Consider the following 22146-nt stretch of genomic DNA (forward strand, 5'->3'; position numbering starts at 1 on the left):
CACGGAGGACGGACAAATCCCACAGCAACACCTCCACGCCTCGCCTCACAACCCAGCCCAGGCGTGAGGAGAGGATCCAGCCGCCAGGGGGCAGCCGCCGGGGGACAGCGACCCGCGCATGCGCCGCCCGCCGCTGCCAGGGCTCCGGCCGCCTCCACGGCGGGAGAAGGGGAGGGAGGGAGGGAGAGCGGGCGCTGCTGCGCCTGCGCGGGCGGTTCCCGGGCAGCCCGGGCGGGGGGAGTTGAGCGTATTCGAGCGGCGGGTGCCCGGTGGCGTGGCCGTGCAGGCGCCTGGCGCTGCGTGCCGCTCCGTGCCGCTGGGCATGGTGAGCAAGGGGCCGCTGCTGCGCCTGCTGACCGCCATCAACCGGAGGAGGATGAAGCTGCTCATGGGGCTCGCCTTCGTTGCCTATGTCGCCTGTAAGTGAGCGGGGGTGGGGGGCGGGTCTGGCCCGGCCATTCATTGCCCGCTGACCGGGCGCCCCCGGCTCCCGTGCCCTCCGCTGGCAGGGGAAGGACGGGGTGGCGGCTGCTCCCGCGCCCTGTTGTGCTGGCCGTTTGCGAGGCACCGCAGCACGGCAGCTCCTGCGCCGGCGGGGAAGCGGGCTCCCCGCGTCTCTGGGCGGCGGGGCCGAGGGGTTCCCTCCTTTCCCCGCCTCCCCGAAACTTTCCCAAGTCCGGAGGGCAGCCGCCTAGGCCGTGGCGGAGGGCGCCCGCGGGGCCGCCGGGCGGGCCGTGCCGGGGGCGCCTGTCAGGCGGTTTTCCCCTGCCCTGCCGTGAGGGCTGCGCGATGCGCCCCCCACTCCCCGTGCCCCCTCGGCGGCCCGTGAGGGGGTGTTCTCACTGCGGGCGGTTTCCCCTCGGTGCCCCGCGCGAAGGGGCTCTGGGGGGCTCTGCTGGCAGGCGGCCTCCGGGCCGAGCCCCGGGCGTGCGGTGGGGCGGGCGGGCTGCGGAGGCGGCTGGGCCGAGGGGCTGAGGGGGAGCCGTGTGAGCCAGACGTGGCTGAAGGAGTCAAGTATTTCCGCAGCCGCTCCTCAGGACGCTCTCGGTGTTGACCTGGTAGCTGTGTGAGCCGAGCCTGCGGGGAAGTTTTCCAGGGCAGGCCTCGTGTTTGGGTTTTGTAAAATCCCCTGCTGTCCTTTTGGGGGCTAAATAAACGTTTGTTTGTTTGTTAGCTCAGCACGTAGCTGGAGTCTTAAGAGCCTGAAGAGAGGCACAGAGGTATTTGGGAAAATCGTAGAATAACCACTGACAGGGATGTTTATGACTTCATTTATTTAGGCGTGAGCCAAATAGAGTCACAGATTTATAACGTTGTGCTGTCAGCTCTCTTGCCTTTCTTGTCCAGATTTTTCTGTTGCATTTTTCATATTCATTTTACTTTATGCTAGCCTGTTCTGTTACTAGAATTAAGTTGATTTTATGTCGACAGTACATCATGAGGAAGGATCTTTGATGCCTTGTCAGCCTAGCTAGCGGACAAGTGATTCTCATGAGGCTTCAAAACATGTAGAGGTGAGCTAGCTTTGGGAATGAGTGTGCGCATCAGATCTAGGATCCTTGCTTTGCATTTGGGAGCATGGAGAGGTACAACTCAAGTAATTTGACAGGAGGAGTGGAGTTTCCTACCCCAGAAACACAACACAGGAATTCCCTTTATTGCCATATGTTACTCTATTTATAGGACCTCATTTAGATACTACTGTTATCAATGAGGTTATATGTCATCTCTGACTCCTAGCAGTTTGTTTGTCCAAGTGATTTCAGGTTCCATGTGTACTGAAGCGGGGACAGCTTCATGTCTGTTCTTATTTTGAAAGGGTTTGATGTTTTGCCAGGAGTGATACTGAATTTTGAAAATGAAGTTAATAGGCTGCTGTGAAAATACTGGAATTGAGTGGCAATTGACCTGCCCATTGGGACCTGGCTGTTGATTAGATTCTATGGACAGTACTTGGTGTTTGCTGTCTAGTTTTGTGGGTAAAAGTTAGCCTTAAGGAAGGGAAAAACAACCATATGGTTTTTTGCTGTCTGACCTGAAAGTCACGGAATTCTTCTTAATGCTTGTTTCTGCTTATTCTTTGAGTTTCAGAAAAAAATGGAGGTGGAGAGGGACTGCAGATCAACGTGGCAAAAAAGTAGCTCGAAAAGGGAATAGTTTGGTGTCTGGTGGGAGTATTTTTTGCAGATCTAATATGTGCTTTTCGATCATTTGACTCATGGTAAAAAGTAGTGGAATCATTAGTTATGGCTCTGGTGTCTTCAATATGGTATGATCTGCTAGTGGTCTAATAGATTCTAGAGAGGCTATTCTTTGTGTTCTTTTCTGTGGAATTGATTATGGTCCCATCCCCCTATCCTAAAAGTATACTCCTTGCAATATTACTGAATCATCACTGTGCTCTGGTTGCAGCCAGATAATGCCAGGCTAAAATAGCATAAAATCTGAGAAAACCGAGCTGCTGGTGTAGGTGTATGTGCTGGCACTTCTTACATTCCTTCTTTCTCAAGTGCTCTCCAAATGACTAAGTGTTTTCAGGCTGTGCACCTCCTTTCCATGGATTTCCATTCAGTGCTAGTACATGGGGAGTCGTATTTGAAGCACATTACGTTACAGGGAATGAAATATTTGGCACGTACGTTATTTTTTTTATGAACCAGGAGACAGGACTTTCTTGATAGTGCCATTTTGTCAGTGTGTGAAACCCTGAGAAAATGAGTAGAGGAGTATCTTTTCTAAAAATGTCTTGTTTCATAAAAGGCTTCTGCCTTTGAATACAAATTTGTTACAAATGTGCCTGAAGAACTTCTCCACGAGAGTTTGCAAACTAAAGGAAGAGGTTATTAGAGTTTGGTTGAATGGTTCTCAGCTATCTCGCTCTCAAGAGTCATTGAGTGGCTCTCTTGGTGGTTTTCACAGCACAAGGTGATGGCCAGGCTGGCTTAGGTCTCCCTGCTCCACATTTCCCATCAGTATCCACAAGGACTTAATGTTTCCATGCTGTGCACCAAGTAAAGAAACTGGTCTGGATCCCGTTTTCAGGTTATATCCATTTGGCAGTGTGGGTATGCGGACAGCTGTTTCGGCCCAGATGAGGAGGTGGTGCAGTGAAGTGGACATCTGAGAGTACTGTTGGCAGCGTTGCCATCACGAGCTTTGCAGGTCTGCAGTTAGTGTTTCACCTTAGGAATCTTGTTGGCTTTGGTCAAACTACCATCATGACATGAGGTGCACAGTCAGGCTTATGTTAAAGATACCTGGAGCTCTTTTTTTTGGACTTCACTGGTTTCCCTAATGGCACTTGGAGTAAGAAGTATTCTTACTTTACATTTGGATTTGATTTAAATTAATATTTGATATCTCATTTCTGTAAATCTAATTTCTATTAGTTTTGTAAAAATTGTTATTCGCTTGGAAACAAGTGTGTTATGCCTAGCTTGTATATGTAAAAATAGAACCTCAAAGGAGTATTTCTATGCAGCAGGCAGTTAAAAGCTGTTGTAACTTAAGCAACTGTTTCTCTGCAAAACTGAAGTGAACAGAGATTAGGTAAATGTATGTTATCTGTAGGCTTTAGGTGAAAGGGGTGATTTTGTTCCCCATCACTCAAGTGATGAATCTGGAGACAGGGATATTTTGACAGCCCACTAGCTGCACTGTAATCTGGTAGAAAGCCACTCCTTTTTTTTTTAGTATATATTTTTCAGACTTATTTTAGTTGACTTGCAGTGCTATGTCCTGTGAACATTGCGTGGCTATATTGTGCTACATGTAATGGGAAGTCTTGCTCAAATATTTAATTTTCATTACCATTTTAAAGAGACAAAACCTTCTGCTTCATCTTTTCTCTGATTTACTCCCCAGCAAGATGCTGCAGCAGTGCTAGTGCTAACCAAAGGAGAGAGGGGGCATGTGGAGATTGACTGAAAGGATTCGTTTCAGTCTCGAACTGCACTTACATCATCTCGAAGTCATTGTTCTTAAGTTGTGGTTTCACATGAGGTGATTATTAACACAAGTGAAGTGGATTTAATCTATTTTTGTTGTCTGTAATAAGAAATGTAGCCAGATCGTAAAACAGCAACCAATTCAATAGATATTGTAAAAAAAAAAAAAAAAACCACACTAAAAAATCACAAGATTAGTAATTTATGTGCAGGCTGAGAGTTATATTGGTTTTGTTTGTTTGTGTTTGTTTGTTTGTTGCATTTTTTTTCTTTAAGCCCACCTGTTTGTGGGTTGGCATGTCAGTACATAGACACATGAAACTCATTCCCTTTGAAGTTTTAAATTTTTATTCAGCTTTATATAGGCATACCACAGTGCTTTAGTGAGGCTATCCTTGTAGAATCAAGACCTTATTTAAGTTGTTGGAAATAACACTCTAAAATTTTGCTACCAGAATTTAAATACCCAAGTTTGTCAATCTGCATTGTTTGCTTTAATCTTGGTGCTACTGTAAATAATCTGCTGATGTCTTTGTATAAAAAGGGAGTTGCATGTTCTCAATAAAAATAAAGTAGGAGCTCTATTTCTAGTGAAGTAGAACAGTTCTCTTTGCTCAGTCCTAGATCAGATAGTTCTCAGGAAGTATGTCAGTAGCCTTGTTCCTTTTCCAAGGGAAAAAAGAATTAATAGCAGGGTGCTGTCCTGAGATCCAAGATTAAGATCTCATAACCTTTATAAGATAAATTATAGCACAGCTACTAAAACAACTTAAAACCAAAATGTCAAAATAATGTGGGGGAAGTACATCCTGCAGCGTAGAGGCTTGACTTCTCCCAGCATTTTGAGTTTCCGTGGTTGTTGTCCTTTGTTTTACAAGGTTAGCCATTTGTTTTTGTCAGACTTCTGTCGGCAACGAAGAATGTGCTCTTCTCAGAATATCAAGGTGTGAGTAAGATTTTTGGTTTGAATCTTACCAGTCCCTTCCATGTTGCTTGTCTTGCATGTGTTCGAAATGTAATGTATAACCTTTTACTTTCACTTTTCATGTTAGAAAAGTAGCTGCGAAAAGTAGTTGTGAGTTTGGTCCTGTCTTATTGCTTCAGGCTGACTGTCTGAAAGTTATTCAGCACTGCTGTGGGAGAATACTAGAAGTCTTCCTTCCCCAGCTATTTTACAACTAGACAGCTGGATTGACTGACCACAGAAGAGTTGGAAATGGTTTGGTGTGACACCAGGCTCACCTGCTTTTTGTGTCAGCATGTCATGGATTCTCCACCAAAAAAAAACCAACCAAACCAAAAAACAATAACAACCAAAACAACAACAAAAGAAATTTGCTTGCTGGTTTTGTCCTGCAGAGCTGCCTTTCATCTGTGGGTTTATGCAAATAAGTTTACTGTCTTCAGCAGCTTCCAGTTCCCTGCTCGTCAGGCTTCCAACAAGCCATAGCTGTGGAGCTTATGACAATTTGTTCACACTTCAGTTGAGTTTGTCAGAAGTAGAGACTCCAACTCTGCTTTGCCAGCTGTGATGTTTTAAAACAATTCTTTGGCATCCTAGAGAAATTCACCCTTACAGTTCCCAGGTTATCTCCATTTAATATTTGTCTTTAGTATTTGTCTTTAATATTTTATCTCCACTTAGTATTTGTCTTACATGTGGCATGTGCTGGAGGTGGTGCTATAATCGTTCTCTTCAAGGACAAATACTCAGAGCTTTCTTCTTCTTGCCCCCATATTTTTTTTTGCAGTGGGGAAATCTTTCCCTATAATTTATATTGCTTGTTTCTTTTCTGCAAGGTGGGTCGACCAAAGCGGAGTTTAGTTGGAACTGGTAGTTTTCAACTTTTATGGACCCTAGGGAGGGAGAGGTGGGGATTACTGCACCAACTTACCTTTTTAAAAGGTAACTGGAGAAAGTGAGTTTGTTTTGGTCACAGTGCTGACCCTTCGAGCATGCTGTGAGTCTGCTGAAAACAATCTTAGCAGTCAACAAACTTTAAATGAAATACAGGAAATAACCAATTTGAGTCATGACCTCTCATCTCATTACCACCTTAATTTAAGTCATGTTATCTTGGGTGGCTGCTCAGTTTCTGGTGTTTGATATGCATGCTGGTGTGTCATCCTTACCTTGGGAGTGCAGAATATTCTCCACCTCTTTGAATTTCTTCAGAAATGTCCTACAGTTCTGCCAGCCATGTCTGGGAAACAAAGGGAAGGTCAAGGGCCAATTTAAGGAAGACAGTGTCCTCCCCCCGCTCCCTTTTTTTTAAGTGGAGTTTTTTTGTTGATTGGTTGGTTGGTGTTTTGTGTGTTGTCATTTTGTTTTGGGTTTGTTTGATTTTTATTTTTTTTTTTTTTTAAGATATTTAAAAAATCACGTCTGCTTTGTAGATCAGGAAAAGCATGGTTTGTGTAAAACTGCATATGATGTATTGCAGTTTTTGAGATAATAGTTCTGCTGCTTTCTCTGTCCTTCACTTGAAATAGGGAGATGCATGGCCATAACAGCAACATGTACAGTTCTGTTGGTTTCTTTAACCTGCTGTGTTTCTGTAAAGCAAAGGGAGAAAATGCTTTTCTCAACACATTTTCTGCATTTGAATTAGTATATCACGTTTATCTTGAGGTAGATGTCATTACATAGTTTTTCTCGTAATCTGCTATTGTTTAAGGAAAAAACAGGGCTTTCGGTTCTTTATTATTAAATGAAAAGAGGACAGAAACAGGGATGTTAGCGAGTTAGATTGCTTAGCCTTCAGATTACCAGAGTAATTTTGACCCTATTCAGAATGTAATTATTACGTAGTACTCCAGTAAAAGTCCTTCTGTCGTCTCCCTTGGGAACTCAAACATTTTGTAGGCAGTCAACATATTTGTAAACCACTGTGTTGTTTCAGGCTAGTAAATTCAAAGCTAGAAAGGTTTATGATGTCTAGGCCCACTCAAGCATATGTAGTGATGAAAACAGAAGATCCTGTTTGGAACTTCATAATTGTGATGAGTTATATGCATTCCATTTTCTTGTAAACGTTGGATGTTTTTTCTGTTTGTAGTAACTAGTAACCTTACTTGTGGTAAAATACAATGGATAGACAAAAATGGATGAATAGTGGTAAAGAATGTTAAGCTAAAGATGTGAGATAGGAAGAAGTACAAACACTGAACACAGAACTTTAAGAAAGGACTTAACAGAAGAGTTGTTAAGAATTTGCCATCTGGGAAATGAAGAACAGAGTTCAGTCATAAAGTGATGGTGCTAACTGAAATGTTAGAATAAGTATTCATGTTTGGCTTCCCATCTAGTATGAAGCTCCATTAACTCTTGTAAAGAAAGAAAATTTGCGTAATGTTATATCTCACAGCTGTAGGAGTGTATATGTTTGCCAAAGTTTAAGTGTATTCATTCCTATGAGAAGGTACAAAAATGTCCTGGTGAGTATGTTGCCTTTGTTTGCTAGGTGATGACTAGCTGATTATGACAGCACCTAGAGTGGTGCTGTTATCCAAGATGAAGAGAGAGCATCTTCCCCTTTAGAAAACCGTGTATCCTGGTGTCTGGGGTACTTCCCATGTGGGAAAAGCTACAGTTCTTATATGTTGCCTTTGATTTGGGGCAGGAACTTTACTGTTGAACAAGATGTCATTTCAGGAAATAAAAGAGGAAGAACTACTTGCCATACAGAAAACTATATAGACATACCAGAGGAGTAGATTTTTTTTAATATTCAAATTATTGTACGTTCCCCAAAGGCATAATTATAAACTTCACCCAGGAAGTGATATTCTGTAATACAAAGTTATGATTAGTAATTGTATGTTGTTATCTCCACTAGTACTGCAGCATACTCTTGTCAGTATAATAATTTTCTAAAGCAAATTAACAAACTACTGGAATTACAGATAGGACACAATTGAGGGTTTTTTTTATTGCAGGCTATAAAATGCAGTTTGAAATGCCCTGGCCAAATCATAGAATGGTTTGGGTTGGAAGGGACTGCAGTAAAGTCTCCCCAGAGTGTTCTCTGGGCTGAGCAACCCCAACTCTCTCAGCCTGTCCTCACAGCAAAGCTGTTCTAGCCCTCTGGTCATTTTTGTGGCCTCCTCTGGACCGGGTCCAACAGGTCCCTGTCTTTTCTGTACTGAGGATCCCAGTGCTGGACACAGAACTCTGGATGGGGTCTCACCAGAGCAGAGGGGCAGAATCGCCTCCTTCAGCCTACTGGCCACACTCCTTTTGATACAGCCCAGGATATGGTTGCCTTTCTGGGCTGCAAGTGCACATTGTCAGCTCATGTCCAAACTTTCATCCACCAGTACCCCCAAGACCTTCTCTGCAGGGCTGCTCTGAGTTCTTTCGTAACCCAGTCTGTACTGATACTGATGATTGCTCCAACCCATGTGTTGGACCTCGCACTTGGCCTTGTTGAGCTTCATATTTACCCACTCTTTAAGCCTGTTGGGGTCCCACTGTGTGGCATCTCTACCCTCGATGCCACACACTGAGCTTGGTGTCATCTGCAAACTTGCTGAGGGTGCACTCAATCCCACTGTCCACGTCATTACTAACGGTAGTGAACAGTACTGGTTGCAATAGAGACCCCTAAGGGACACCACTCATCACTGATCTCCCTTCAGACATTGAGCCATTGACTGCAACTCTTTGAATGTGGCCACCCAACCAGTTCCTTATCCATTGAGTAGTCCATCCGTCAGACCCACCTCTCTCCAATTTAGGAACAAGAATGTTGTGTGGGAAATAGGTTTCCTTTATATTATTAGATATCTAATTGAGATCTGCAAAATAATTAAATTAGGACTTTAATGCATCTGTAATAATCAACATTTTATGGACTCTGACTGGTTTTCATTTTTGTCAAGCTTTCCTCTGGAGACAAAAAGCTTATTTTTACCAGGAAACTGAAGCTGCTGAGTGACAATGGAGAGTCAGATTTAAGGGGAAAAACTCTCATTTTGAATGACATTATATCTCTGAAATCGGAGGTTTGGCTGAAGCAGTTCATTCTGGATGTTCAAAGCTTAAGGTTTTGATCTAGAAATTCAAATTGCAATCATTTATCAATTCATATTGTTCCTGCATGCTGTTTCTGTTGATAGTGAGATCTGTTTGAAACCAACATTATCTCATACTCTTTTTATTCTGCGGAGCAGAGGTTGTAAGGAGGGTGATACAGGGGAAAATTCCTGTATTTTCAGCTAAGTCTACTTAGACAAAAGTTTGTGTAGAAGTTTCTTTAACTAAGTGTCTTGAAAATGCAAACAAAATAAAATGGGAAAGAAAATTAAGAGAGATTACATCCATTTTGGTTGTAGTGCAGTTGGATCTCTATGAGCATCACAGTCTCACTTTTAAAAACATCTGTTCTAAAATGTATGTGATGCTGAAACTAATATTGTCACTAATTATTTCAGGTTATGAGTGTTTATTACCATTGTGCTTTGTGATAGTCTATAACTTCATTTTAATGTCATTTGAAGAGAGCCAGAAAAGACAGATCATCCAGGGTAAAGGCACGGGCTTCCTCTGAGGTTCTGTTTTTTTCCCAGCTTCAGATAGTCATAGGTTTATTTTTCTGGTTCCCCAGCATGTTGTGGATGAGTTACTTAAGGCATGCAAGGTTCTCAGAGTAGTAATCTGTGTTTTATAGAAACCTCCGCAGTAAATATTATTGCAGGTGAGAGACTCAAAGGATGTTCAGGTGAAAACATACATCCTGTTCCTATATTGTGAAGATCTAGACGAATAACTTGCCTGCTATGATGCGCAGCCAAAGTCTGACTCTGATAGATAGGGAAGTGTCCATTTAATGGTGGGTGTTCAACAACAAATTGCTTGGGATTCCTTTTGTGACTTAACTGATTTGTTGGTGGTATGTATTTTGTTTTGTTGTTGTTTTAACAAACCAATCCTGCCTGCAGGAGGTATCCAAAGGATGGCTCTTGGAATGCTGCTTTGCTGGAAGTAGCCCAGTCATCATACTGCTCTGCATGCAGCGTAGTTTCAGAAACAATCTTCTCTAGGAAAACTGAACAAAACTTTAAATTGCCAGGAATATAAATGTATTCAGTAGGAAGAAAACCATTCTTTACTTGACTGTGACTGATTTGTTTAAGGTAGTTTTGAGAAGTCTTAAAAAAATCTATGATTTTACCATGAGGCTGTGCTTGCCAAATACATATAGCTTTATCTGTCAGATGCTGGAGGGGAAAGAAACAACAACAACAAAAGAAAGGAATAACAAACCGAATGACAAAAAAAAAAAAAGGATTGGTGTTTTCTGAAAACCATGAGTGATTAATGTTTAGTTGGCAAAATGTAAATACCTCCTTAATAACAATACTGTGATTAAGACTTTAAGAAACAAATCTTATTTTTCTGAAAGTACAGCACTTTATTGCTTCATCCAAAGCATGACACTCTTTTCTGGAAGATGTAATTTTAAAGTGTAGTGTCTGTGGGAGTGATTAATAATGTATTTTTAATCTTCATGATACTTGCAATTAATCCTTGCAAAAACCCTACGATAAAAACAATTGTTGTCATTATTTTATGGAAGGGATGCAGAGGGGAGAAAACATCCCAGAGCAGATAAGAGTCAAAATAGGACTACATCTTTCTCCTACAGAGCATTTAATCAGGCTTTCCTATGTCTCAGAACAATATGGATATTCTGATCTCTTTCCTAATGGCAACTTATTATTACCCTAATCATCGAGTGAGGTTTGCAAATAGTTTTTGAGAGAACAAACAGAACCTCTACTTCTTCTCTCTTGTAGGTGAGCATCTTAATTGTTTGGTTACAAGTCATGCTTCTGTCTGTCTAGTCCAATTAATCATGAATTCTTCACTTGCACAGAGTTTCAGGAGATGGTGGGAAAACTCTGTCCATTAATGCTCTCTAGTTGGATGAATAGGAAGTTCTTCACAGAGTGTGTGGCTGTGGAGGGAGGATGGTGAGGCTATTATATCTCTAAGGTTTGGGAATTCGTGTAAGGCTATTATCCTAGATAAATATATTTTTACTTTAAAAATCTGGCTTTAGAGTTGGAATTTTTTAATTGTGAGGTGCTCAGTTATGTTAGTATTTGGTCAAATTGGATCCATTAGGAGTCTGATCCTTTTGAAAACTCTCTGTAGTGCCTGACTCATGACCTTGCTGGTGTGGAAGCTTTTTTAACCATACAGGTCTGCAGCTTTTGGTGCATGAACTTGGTGGGCTTTATAGTGCCTGTGAGAGTTTTCATCCTGGATTTAGATTTGTAATTCTACATTGTTCCACTTGTGGATTTGGGCCAACTTGCCTTAATATGTTTCTGTCATTCAGAATAACTTTCCTGTCTGAATGTCAGACTGGCCTTGGCATAACCTTTAGGGCAAGGAAGTGATAAGTCAAGGAAATCCTCTCTAAGCTGTAGTCATACTGCTGGTTCTGCAGGTGTGTAAGCCTGTTATATAAACAATTGTGTGATGTGCATTTAGAAAAACAAACAAAAAACCCACAAAAACCTTAGTTGCACTGTAGTGCAAAACCTTACCTCTGATTCCTTCAACCTTGATGTAAGCTGTATGTGAACACACAGATGCCAGAGATCCTCCTTAGAATCATGCATTCTGAATTCTTTGTGACAGCAATTTGATTAAGAGAGTTTCTGTGGCACTTCTCTGCGTATGAAAGAGACTTTGGGGTTCTTCAAATCCGTCCATGTGGTATTTTCTGTCTGGTTCCTTTTGCAGTTCCATTCTTTTTTGCAGTGTAACAAAAATACACTTTCTAGGAGTTTGATGGAAGGTTGTTTACTCCTGCAGAACCAGGATATCAATCATGGTGTTTCTGGAAGTACATGAATGCCTTTCTGAGCTCCCCTTTCCCTGTTGTGGATATTGAGCACACACAATTAACATGTTTTCTGTTGGAAGCCGGTTTCCTGTGTGCGATGTAGCTGCACTGTCTTCACTGCAGCAAAACTGGCAGAGTGGTATTTGTGGTGCAGCTGGCAACTCTTTTTTTCATCAATTCCTCCTTCACCAACTAAGCCAGATGTTTCCTGCCACTGTGTAAACAATATGTTACATTATTTGTACGGGTTTCTGTAGTCCAGAAAAATAACTGATTGTAAGTGTAGCTGAGTAATGTATAAATTGACAATTCTGTACCTATAGTTGCCAGATTGCCAGCATTCACTGGGAAAAAAAAAAATGGAGTTTTTCCATTAATGTTATCAAAAGTAATTCTAAAATCCTAGCCTGAAGGTAAATAACTTGAATTCAGCTTAGACTTCAACACTGTATCCTTTTTTTGCACTGAGAATTTACTTTACCTAATTAACGTAAAATCCAGTGGTTTTTAAATTCAGTTGGATTATGCTGAATATCTGTTCTGGTATAAACCTTCCTTACCTTTTCCCCAGAAGATGACAGAGTTTTTATGATACCACCATGATATCACAGTGCCCTCCTACAGTTTACTTGGTAGTCTATTGTGGGTTCTTTGGGGTTACTGTTTGAAGTACTCATCAGTACTCAGTAGCTACACACAGTTCAGTAGCTGTGCCATCCCCTAAAGGGTGGAACAGCAGCTGCATTACTGCATCCTCGCTGCTGTCCTCAAGATCCCCTTTCCTGGGTACCTTTCCTTTCTTTTCTTCTCAGGGAGGTGCCTGTGACTGTAGCAGCTTTTTTTGTTTTTCATGCTTCTGTAGCACCTTGTTGTCTGCTTGAGATCAATAAGTAATAACCATGAAAATGTATGTGCAAAGCTTGAATCTAGGCAAAGTACTTCATTAGCTGCTTGAGACCCAAAGCACAGCTTACAGAAACTGAGGGCACTTCAGAAGCTTTCTACATGTATGTTAACACTGCATATAACCTACACCTCCTTCTGAACATCCAATGTAATTTGGATGCTTAGTTTGAGCCTTGTCTCTTAAACAATAATGGCAGAATGATTTCTGTGGTGATATTCTGGGTATGTTTCCTGTGGTGCTTATTGTTGCAGAGTCCCTTACGTAACTGTTCCCTATTAACCTTGTTTGACTTGACGATCTGAAGTTGTCAGCTCTGTGGTGTAGCTTGGTTTATGGCTTCTTGTTTTTCTTCACTTTAAACTACATTCTGTGTCCCAATTGAAAGCTAAAAGGAAAATCAGTGTTCTGATAGTCTTTGTGTAATCACTTAAACATTTAACAGTTTCAAAAGGGTTGGTTTTTTTAATAGAAAATAAATTGAGCAGATGAATATTTTTGTGAATGCAGAGAAACAGCTGATACATGTTTGCTGTGCTATTTTATACTGCAGTTTGTCTTCCTTAAAACTTTTTTTCCATATAAACAGTGTAATCAATGAGCCTTGTTTGCTTAGTAAGGCATTTGGTTATATTGCTTAGGTACCTTTTGTGTCTGCATAACAATTTATACATATTTAGAGAGAGAACACGTGTCCACAAGCACTTGCTGCCTTTAATGCAGGACTCTTTTGGCTCCTCTTTGGACTGATGCAACTATTGCCTGCAATGGCCAGTCTTTTTACTCTTGTCAGTCTACAGTTTCCAATTTGTGTGGTTCAGGTCTACAGGATTCCTTTCTTGCTCTTACCATTTTTTTCAGTGTCCCTAATAAAGTCCAGAGCTCTGGTTTGTTTAATCTGGGCGCAGTGACAAATTATAGTACAGAGAATTCTTGTATGTTTTGTTAATGTGATATCGTGTGAGGCTAATGACAGATAAGAATCTGCTGATTTAGTCATCATATAATTCCAGGTGTGGACTGGAATAGTCCAGTCCTTTTTTATTGAATTACTGTGTTTTCTTTTTTATAGTCTCATGTAATTTCATCAGAATTCCTCCCATATTCTTAAACTGTGTTCTAGTTACTTGTTATGTGTGTATATATATCATGTATTTAACTTATTTAAATAATTTGTGATGATTAACATACTTAGTATTGTTTTAAATTCCTTCTAATGATAATAGGAAAAAACGACCTCATGTACTATTGTATGACGCTATAATGTTCTCTCTCTTCTTATTTTCCAGCTGTATTGGGAAATTTTGTCAATATGAGGTAATGTATATAATTTTTGTATAGAATATCCTTATCTGAAATAAAATTAACTTACCTTTCCCATCAGCATGTATCACTGTATGTAAAGTACGTAGAAAACAGAACAGCAGCTCACTGTGTTGTTTGGATGGTTGCTAAGCTGCTGATACCATTTTTTACGCACAAGATGTTCAGTCTCAGAAAGGGTTGTATGTCTGCTGTGAATTTCACCCAGGATCTTAGTCATACTTCAGCATCTGTCTGTCTTTACACAAGTTCATATTCTGATTTTGTTTTTTTCAGGCTAGTTGGTTGGCATAGCTGGACACATAGGCTTAGATTCTGTTTCTCTTCAGCACAAATCTGACTGTATCTCACTGGCAATACAGGCTTAAATATTGAAGAGCAGCAGATCCTGGCTTGCCATAATTATGTTTCTATATCTAAAATTGGAAATGTGGGTTTGAGGGTTTTTCCTTGTCCACTGCTAATTGGGAGAGAATCTGCTGGTTTAACTACTGAAAAGCAAAAAAATCCTGCGTTGTTCTAGAATTTTTGCCCTTAGAAGTAGGAAGGCATACTTTCCACATGCAAAACATGCAGATTTTCACAGCATTTGTGCTTGCATGTGTGTGTTTGTCCTCTGGGAAAATTCACCAGGAAGACACAACTGAAAAAGAAATGGAAGAGAATCTGGAGTCAATGTGTTCCTACAACAAAGTCTTTGTGCACAGAAGACAAAATATTTTGCCATGTTCTTTTGTTAGTCAAGGGTTTTGGTACTCTGTTACCATTCTTAGGAGCACAGAGTAAAGAAAGTTTGAGGCGTAGTAAGATAATGAATTCTCTGTGGGCTTTGATTCACCCAGGACAACTTACCCTGGGATCTGTTCCTGCCCCTAGCTGTCCGCTTCTCCTGGAGTTTCTCACCCTTGCTACAAAGAGTGTTCAGCTGTTAGGCAAACAGCTGCTGAGCTGCTGCAGCAGCTTCCAGATGGAGATATCATTTAGATGACCATGTTACCATGACCAGCAAACTGTGGCAGTTCAGCAGCTGTCACATGAGCAGCTGAGCATTTCCAAAGGAAGCACAAGAACCTCAGAGAGGGGTTTGAGGAGGGCAAGCGGGCGTGGGATCCAGCGTATTTGTTCCCTGATAAATTATGTGATCAGCTGCATCTGACTTCTTATTTGAAGTGCCCATTACAGAGCTATCAAGGTTGAAGACTTTATGAAGGTCTGATGTTTGTCCTCAACCAGTAACGTTGTCTTTGTTAAGAGGAAGAGCTCATTAAAAATTAAACTGCAGAATTCCAGTTCTTAAGTTCCAGGATTTGTAAATATACAATTAGAGGAACTTTTTTTGAGGGGATGTTTTAATATTCTGAGAGGTTTTCCAAATTTTCCTTGCTCGTTTAGCAGAGAGGAAAGGCTATGCATTTCACAGATTTTTCACACAGCTTTTTGTAAATTTCCATTATTTGGGAAAACACTCGAAAAATTCACAAGAATTACTTAATAATGCTTCCTTATAGTTAATTAATACTGTGTTAACTAGAGGGTTTTTATTTGCCACTGTTACAATACATTACAATTTGTTTTGAAAAAATTGTTTGGGTTGTGTGTCTTCGTGTAGGAATTGGCTGCACTGTTTACTGCTACAACAAAACAGATCTGGTCAATAAGATGTTTGCCTCAGTAATAGACTAAACTGACTCTTTAGTACAAGTTTTACAGAGGGATATGAAGGGAACCATTGCTCTAACAGTGTGGTATATGTACATCTGCTTAATAAAGGATCTTCTGTTTCCGTAGGTGTAATGACTTCAGGTCCCAAGTAAAGGAGCTCTGTTTTATTTGAAAGAACTCTATTTTATGTTGACTACCCATGAATCCTCTAGTATGCAAAAACTTAGTAGTGTAAGACAAATAATTCCCCTTTCAGAAGGTTTAAGTGAAAAAAGAAATTATGCAAACTTAAGGAAAATCGTTTAGACTAGATGCAGGAGGTAAAGTTTAAAAATACATATTCTATACGTGTAGAAATGTGCTCAAAGAACAAACACAACTAACTTAGATACTTTACACGATTAGATGCTAAATGAGACTTCTCAGATTTGTGCAAGATTTGTGCAGCTTCTTGGAGAATATGGTGTTTTCACAAGTTACCTTTACATCCTTCATCCTTCAGCGTATAAACTTGACTTCATTTCAAACAAGCAGCATTTGTGTCCTGAATCAGTATTGCCCATCAGATAGTCACTTAAGTTTTGGTATAAGCTTTTTTTTTTCCCTTGATTTTGTAAAAGTTCAAAGTCAAAGCTAGACACATTTGCCCTTCTCTCTTTTTGATTGAAATTACAGTTACAGTTACGGCATTTATGGCATCAAGGGAAAACACTTTTTTTTTTTTTTAGCATGTTTGTAGCATATAGTGAATGGAGACCCTAAAAAGATGTCTTAGGAGTTTGCTTAGTAAAGCTACACTCAAAACTATTTCTGCTGACCCTACTGTAGTGCAGTGATTAGACACTTTTCTATGATGAAGTTAATTTTCTCTGTACAATGAGTGTCATTTTTATCATCATCACTCTTTCCTGTGGGCTTGGTTCAGTTTCTGCCAAACTTGATGACAAGACTAGCTAATTTCAATGGGAATTGGGCCATCTGCTTTCGTTTGCTCTGAGTATGCCTTTGAAATAATACTAACTTGAGATACTTTGAAGATAGTGTTTTAACAGGAGACGCATGATGCGTGTGCAGTGGACCAGCTGTTGCTTAGGTACGAATTATGTTTTTTCTTTTCTTGCCAACAGGTCTCTTCAAGAAAATGGGGATCAGAAGGTGGAAAGTAAAATAGAGGAGGTTAGTTTGCTGATAGTTGCAGTCTGTTTGGTTTTGAGAACTCATTTCGCTCGTTTCATATTGAAAGGGTGTATTTAGCTCTGTCTCATTACTCTCCATTCCACTAAAACTATTCAAAGCGTTGGATTTCTGTCTGTACATAAGTTTTTGAACTGTTTCTCATTACAGTGGAGTTCCTAACATAGATCTGTGACGCTTTTTCTTTCTCCAAACCTTTCTTGAAAGCAGTAGCTCTACTGTCTCATTTGTTGCGGAGACTGTGGTAGACTCCTCCTGAGAACTGTTTTTTTGTAACTAGATGGACATAAATTCTTTCCTCTGTCACCCTTACAAAATGTTAAGTCTGTATGTTTCATTAGAAACTCGAAACCTCCCCATAATGCTTTGCTTTGTTCTGAACTAATGAACAAAAATAACTGTTTGTGGTTGGGGATAGTGTGCTCTACCAGTGCTTTAAGCACAAGTCTTCGCAATTTCTGAAGTAGACATATGGGTATTGAACACACTGGTGGTTCGGAACTTCTGTACCAATCTCTGAATTTCCATTTCAACCACAGTTTATTGTGAAATATTAAGAATGTGTGCAACAGATCTTTCTCCAGATGCTTTAGGCTTCCAGCCTAGTAACAATAAAACAAATAATTTAATAGATAACTAAAACCATTAAGGTCAATACCCCTTGTGTGGGTATGTGTGACCATACTGGTCTAGTCTGGTGTACCCAGTGTCTTGTGTTCCAGCAGGTTTATATAGCAGTTGTCCCTCTGGACACAGCAAGAAGCCTTCTGAAATTGCTTAAAATAAATTGAAAGATTGTGTTCTTAGTTCATGTCTTTTTCATACCTTTTTTTTTTTCTCTTAAAAATCTTGTAAACATTGAAACAAGCGTTCTGAAAATCCCAGTTGTTTAACGATAGTCAAATGCATGAAAATCAGTGGGTAGATGAGAATTACTATAAGGTGTGAAAAGTTGCGCTTATCTGGATCTTGTTTTTAAAGTTTTAGTTGTGTAGTATCTTGAACCATAGGAATTAAGTAAACCATTTCAAGAACTACTTGCTGCTTCATAGAGCTAAATGTTTAATGAATATAAATTATGTTGCTGTATTTCTTCTTAACATGAATATGCACCTTATTTCAGTTCATGAAGTTCCTGAATTTTCTAGCTCTAACTAGCAGTATTTGTACAAAACTAATTAATGGTGGTTGTTGATGTATTGCTATATAGTGCAAGTTCAAGTGATAACTCTCTGGTAGCTTTCAACTTATGTATGACCCTAGATGGTAAATTTTGTAACAAGGATTTTTGTAAACATAAAAACAAGAGTTCAGGGACATGCTGAAATTTGGCAGGACTGTTAGAAATTTGTGTCCTGTGATAACCTGAAACGGATGCCGACTGAAATGATTCCTTCAAAACAGTGAAAATGCAAACAGAAACCATAGTAGGAACACTATATTTGCTAACAAATTTCTTTTTATTAATATTTTTAAAAGCCTAGATATCCTCTCAAATCATGATGTAAACCATATCTTAGGTTTTTAAACATGATGTTTCTTTAAATTCATATACCATGTTCTGAGAGAATTACAGCCTTTGCACTGGAGCCAGTGCCTCTATTTCTGTGTAGTCTTAAGGATGTGTATCTGCTGTCCATTTAAATAGTTGAGGTTTATGGACTGTCCTATTTTGCTGTTAGTCAATAGAGATTGCTTTTGACAACCTCAGGCAAGCCACTTGTGACTTTACTTTGCCAAACATGAATCATAACATCAGATGTTCTTATTGACAAGGCTGTGGTACTCATAACCTAGAGGTGTTTTGTTTTCAGTGGTAAGCAAGGAGATTTCACACTGTACTAAGTAACCTGATCTTTGGTGAGAAATGTTCAAGGACTTCTTGACAGAAAGGATTCTTTAAGAGACAAGTTTATTGGAATGTCTTAAGTGAAGACTGAAGAGACATAGGAGACTGTTTGCCATGAAGTAACTTCCTATATGCATGTTTTATGATGTGAATCTTGTTCTGTTCTTCAAAGTTTAAATGTTTTTCCTTTAATTTAGGCTGTTGCACCTCTAAGGGAGAAAATCAAAGATCTAGAAAAAAGGTATGTCTTTTTCACTAAATTTGGGAAGCATTTAAAAAGCAGTTTCTGTTTGTATTGATCAATTCTGTCGTTTTAGACTTGAGATAAATGTTTTGTGTATACAGTCAGTGCCTTTGGATTTTTATTGTATCTAGGTGAGGATGATACCTTGAATGCTGGAAGACATTCATGCTTAAGGTATTCAGGGTGATTAATCCCACTTTTAAAGTAAACTGGGAGGGCTGGATTTTTGCGAAGTTCAAATCCTGTGGAGGAATTGGCAGTTCTGAGTCCAGCTGGTGAACAGATTACCATGATTTACTAAGTCCAACTGAGATGTGTGCTAAAACATATTAGTTTCAACTTCAAGATACTGAAAATATGCTTCACCTCACATTTCCCACAGTTACCATGATTCGGCTAATGTACAGTGACTTGCTTGTAAATCTTAGTCTGTGCATGCGCTTTGGATGAGCTCAAGTGATTCGGTCCTCTCAGGATTTATAAGGGAATGTGATATCTTGGATTAAACTGGATTATGTGATTGAGCAAAAGCAGACAAGTGTTTTGATGGCCTGCAGCTATTAAATACATGCTGTACTTCCACAAACACCTTAAATTGTCAAAGTTGTTAAAAAAAGAAAAAAAAAAAAACCTCCGAGCTTCATCTACTTGTCCCTGGCTGCTTGTGTCCACCCTGCCACAATGTTTCCTCACTCTTGTGCCCGCAGAACCACTTGAGTGCTGATAGCGAGTAAGCTGCATTGGGAAACCAGGCATTTCAGTCTCCTTGCAAATAATTGCCTTGCTCCCCAGCCTGGTTCCCCTTCTGCCAGATCAATTCTCCCATCTGAGTGTCCTCATGGGCAGATGCTTTTCATCACAAAATAAGGTCTGGAATAGGGGTGGGAATTGGCAGCTCTGACAAGGATACTGCTGCTTTGGACAGTGATACTGTTTCACAGATGACACTGTTGATATCCCAAACAACAGCTAAATGAGAATGCTGCATTGCAAAGGGCCAAGTCTGGACTCAGCCAAGCAGTGCCAGTGAGCCTGGATGGTTACGTGTTGCGTACTGGTGGTTGTGTGCTATTCCTCTGGAGAGAGGCGCAGGATTCTGTTGCTTTTGGCCAGAGGTACACTCGATACCCACAGTGTTTTGGTGTTTCAAGTTTTGGCTTGCCAGTGAGCCGCTGCCCCTTCTGCTTCCACGTCTTCTATGCCATTAAAAAAAAAATCATCGGTTCTGTTTTTTTATAATCTATTTGAAAACTTCAGGGACCTGCCACATGCAATGTGTTTCAGTGACAATACTGGTCTTAATATATGCATGAACTTCGTGGATCAAATAAGGGGATGTATTTTCAATATGAAACAAATTCTGGATTGTGCATGTGATACTGCCATCATACCAGTTATAATGGTCAAATTACAGAGTAAGGATTTTATGTTCAGATGAAATGATGCCCTGCCTCTGTTCAACTGACTTATTTAATCTTTATTGATAGCCCAGTATATCTTCAGCTGCAGTTGTTGGTAATTCACGTATTTCCTTCTACCATTCACAGAGACCCTTTCTGTAAGTGTATCCTGATTGGCTCTTTTTTATAATTGTTATATTTTTTCCAAATGAACAGTGAGTTGTTGGGTGGAACTGTTAAGTTAAAACTTCTTCCAGGAGCCATCTAAATGCTCTTTTCTTTTTGAGCAGAGTTTGCAGGGTATTGACAAGCCTTGCTTCGAATGCCTAGCAATGAAAAGAAAGAATCAAAGTGGTTTTTTACTTTCACAACATGTGAGCTAATGGGACCTTACGGCCCGTATCAAAATATGGGCTCTTGTTGCAGTTGGGTTTTTCAAATAATGTAGCAATTTACCTCTTCTGGTTCAACTGCATGTGGATCGTTGCAATTAATAAATTTTGAATTTTACATCTGCGTAAAGTGACAGTAAATTACTACTCACTGTCAGCTACCTGAAGGCTGCTCCTGTTTGCAAAACTTACTCTCCAGTGTCAAATGTGTTTGTTGTTGTTTTTTTTTTTTTTACCTTATAAGCTGATAAAACCTGAACACAAGCCATCGTCATGCTTTTGGGGAAGCAGGAAAGACAGAATTCCTTAATGCTAGTCTCATGACAAGAGATTGTTTAGCTGAAACTAAAGCTGGAAAGCTTTTATTAATAATTTGCACAGCGAAGTCATTGTGTATTAATCCACGCAAGCATTAGGTCAAGATAAACTTGCTGTTGTTGCCAAAAGATGAGCATTCAGCTGGATCAGTTCCAGACTCCTGCCCGTTGCCTCTAAGCCAGCAGTGATGCAATGGAAGGAGCAAACATGGTTGGGAGGTCCCTTTGGCAGCAGTAGACTCCATGCTGGATTAATGTGACCTTAAAATAGTGGTCTTAAAAATGGAGGAGACTGACCTTTACCTTGCATCAAGTTATTTGGTGCTTTTTATCTTTTTCTTAACTCTATGAACCTCTTGCTATTATTGGTGGACTTGCCCTTCTCTCACAGGAAGGTTGTTTTACATGTCTGTGTTATACTTACACACTGCGGTTTCTCATTGCTTCAGCTTAAATCAAAGAATAGGGTTACTGTTAGTGACTCATGTAATGATACAAAGTGAGTGTAGATAGCTTCTTATTTCAGTCATCCTGTGTGCATAACATTGGAAGATTCTGCTGCCGTATTTCCCCTCTTCAGGAAACTGAAAATGGCTTTCACTCAGGGACGGAAAGTTGACGCAAGTACAGAAGCCTCTGTGCTTTGCCTCTGAAGAATTTGTGTAGAGCCAGTACTGCAGGTTAGAAGCAGAGGAGGTGCTTCCAGATCAGAGGTGTAGAGTCAGTTCAATCAGAGTCTGTTTGTGAGTAGATGAAAATGTCATTGTGAACTCTTGGCACATACATCCCCTGTTTGCTACATCCAATTGTATCTCTAGTGTGTGGGCTTACTGGAGGAGAAGAGCAACCTGAGTTTGATTTCTGTCCAGTGTCACATTGATATTTAGTTAAGAAAAACCTGAGCTTTTAAAATATTGCCAAGACTACAATGGTGCTTATGGGAATAAATAAAATAAAATTCACACCACCTTTCACACCTTCCTTTGAAGGAGTTTGTTGCTAAACGCAGAATGCATGCCAGTAGGGAGAAAAAGAAGTGATATAAGTCTAGG

General features: G+C 40.2%; 1 protein-coding gene across 2 annotated transcripts in view; it reads left to right on the forward strand.

Moving 5' to 3' along the window:
- Positions 1-210: 210 nt before the first annotated feature.
- Positions 211-22146, forward strand: part of UXS1 (UDP-glucuronate decarboxylase 1) — a 64393-nt gene continuing 42457 nt past the window's right edge. For both annotated transcript variants that reach the window (XM_065829549.2, XM_071807901.1), the window contains exons 1-4: positions 211-419; positions 14003-14030; positions 16826-16874; positions 18939-18982. In XM_065829549.2, the coding sequence (XP_065685621.2) occupies positions 323-419; positions 14003-14030; positions 16826-16874; positions 18939-18982 (218 nt within the window). In that variant the 5' untranslated portion in view covers positions 211-322. The remainder of the gene's footprint in view (positions 420-14002; positions 14031-16825; positions 16875-18938; positions 18983-22146) is intronic.

The sequence above is a fragment of the Patagioenas fasciata genome, chromosome 1 (genome assembly GCF_037038585.1).
Source record: "Patagioenas fasciata isolate bPatFas1 chromosome 1, bPatFas1.hap1, whole genome shotgun sequence".
In the NCBI taxonomy this organism is placed as follows: domain Eukaryota; kingdom Metazoa; phylum Chordata; class Aves; order Columbiformes; family Columbidae; genus Patagioenas; species Patagioenas fasciata.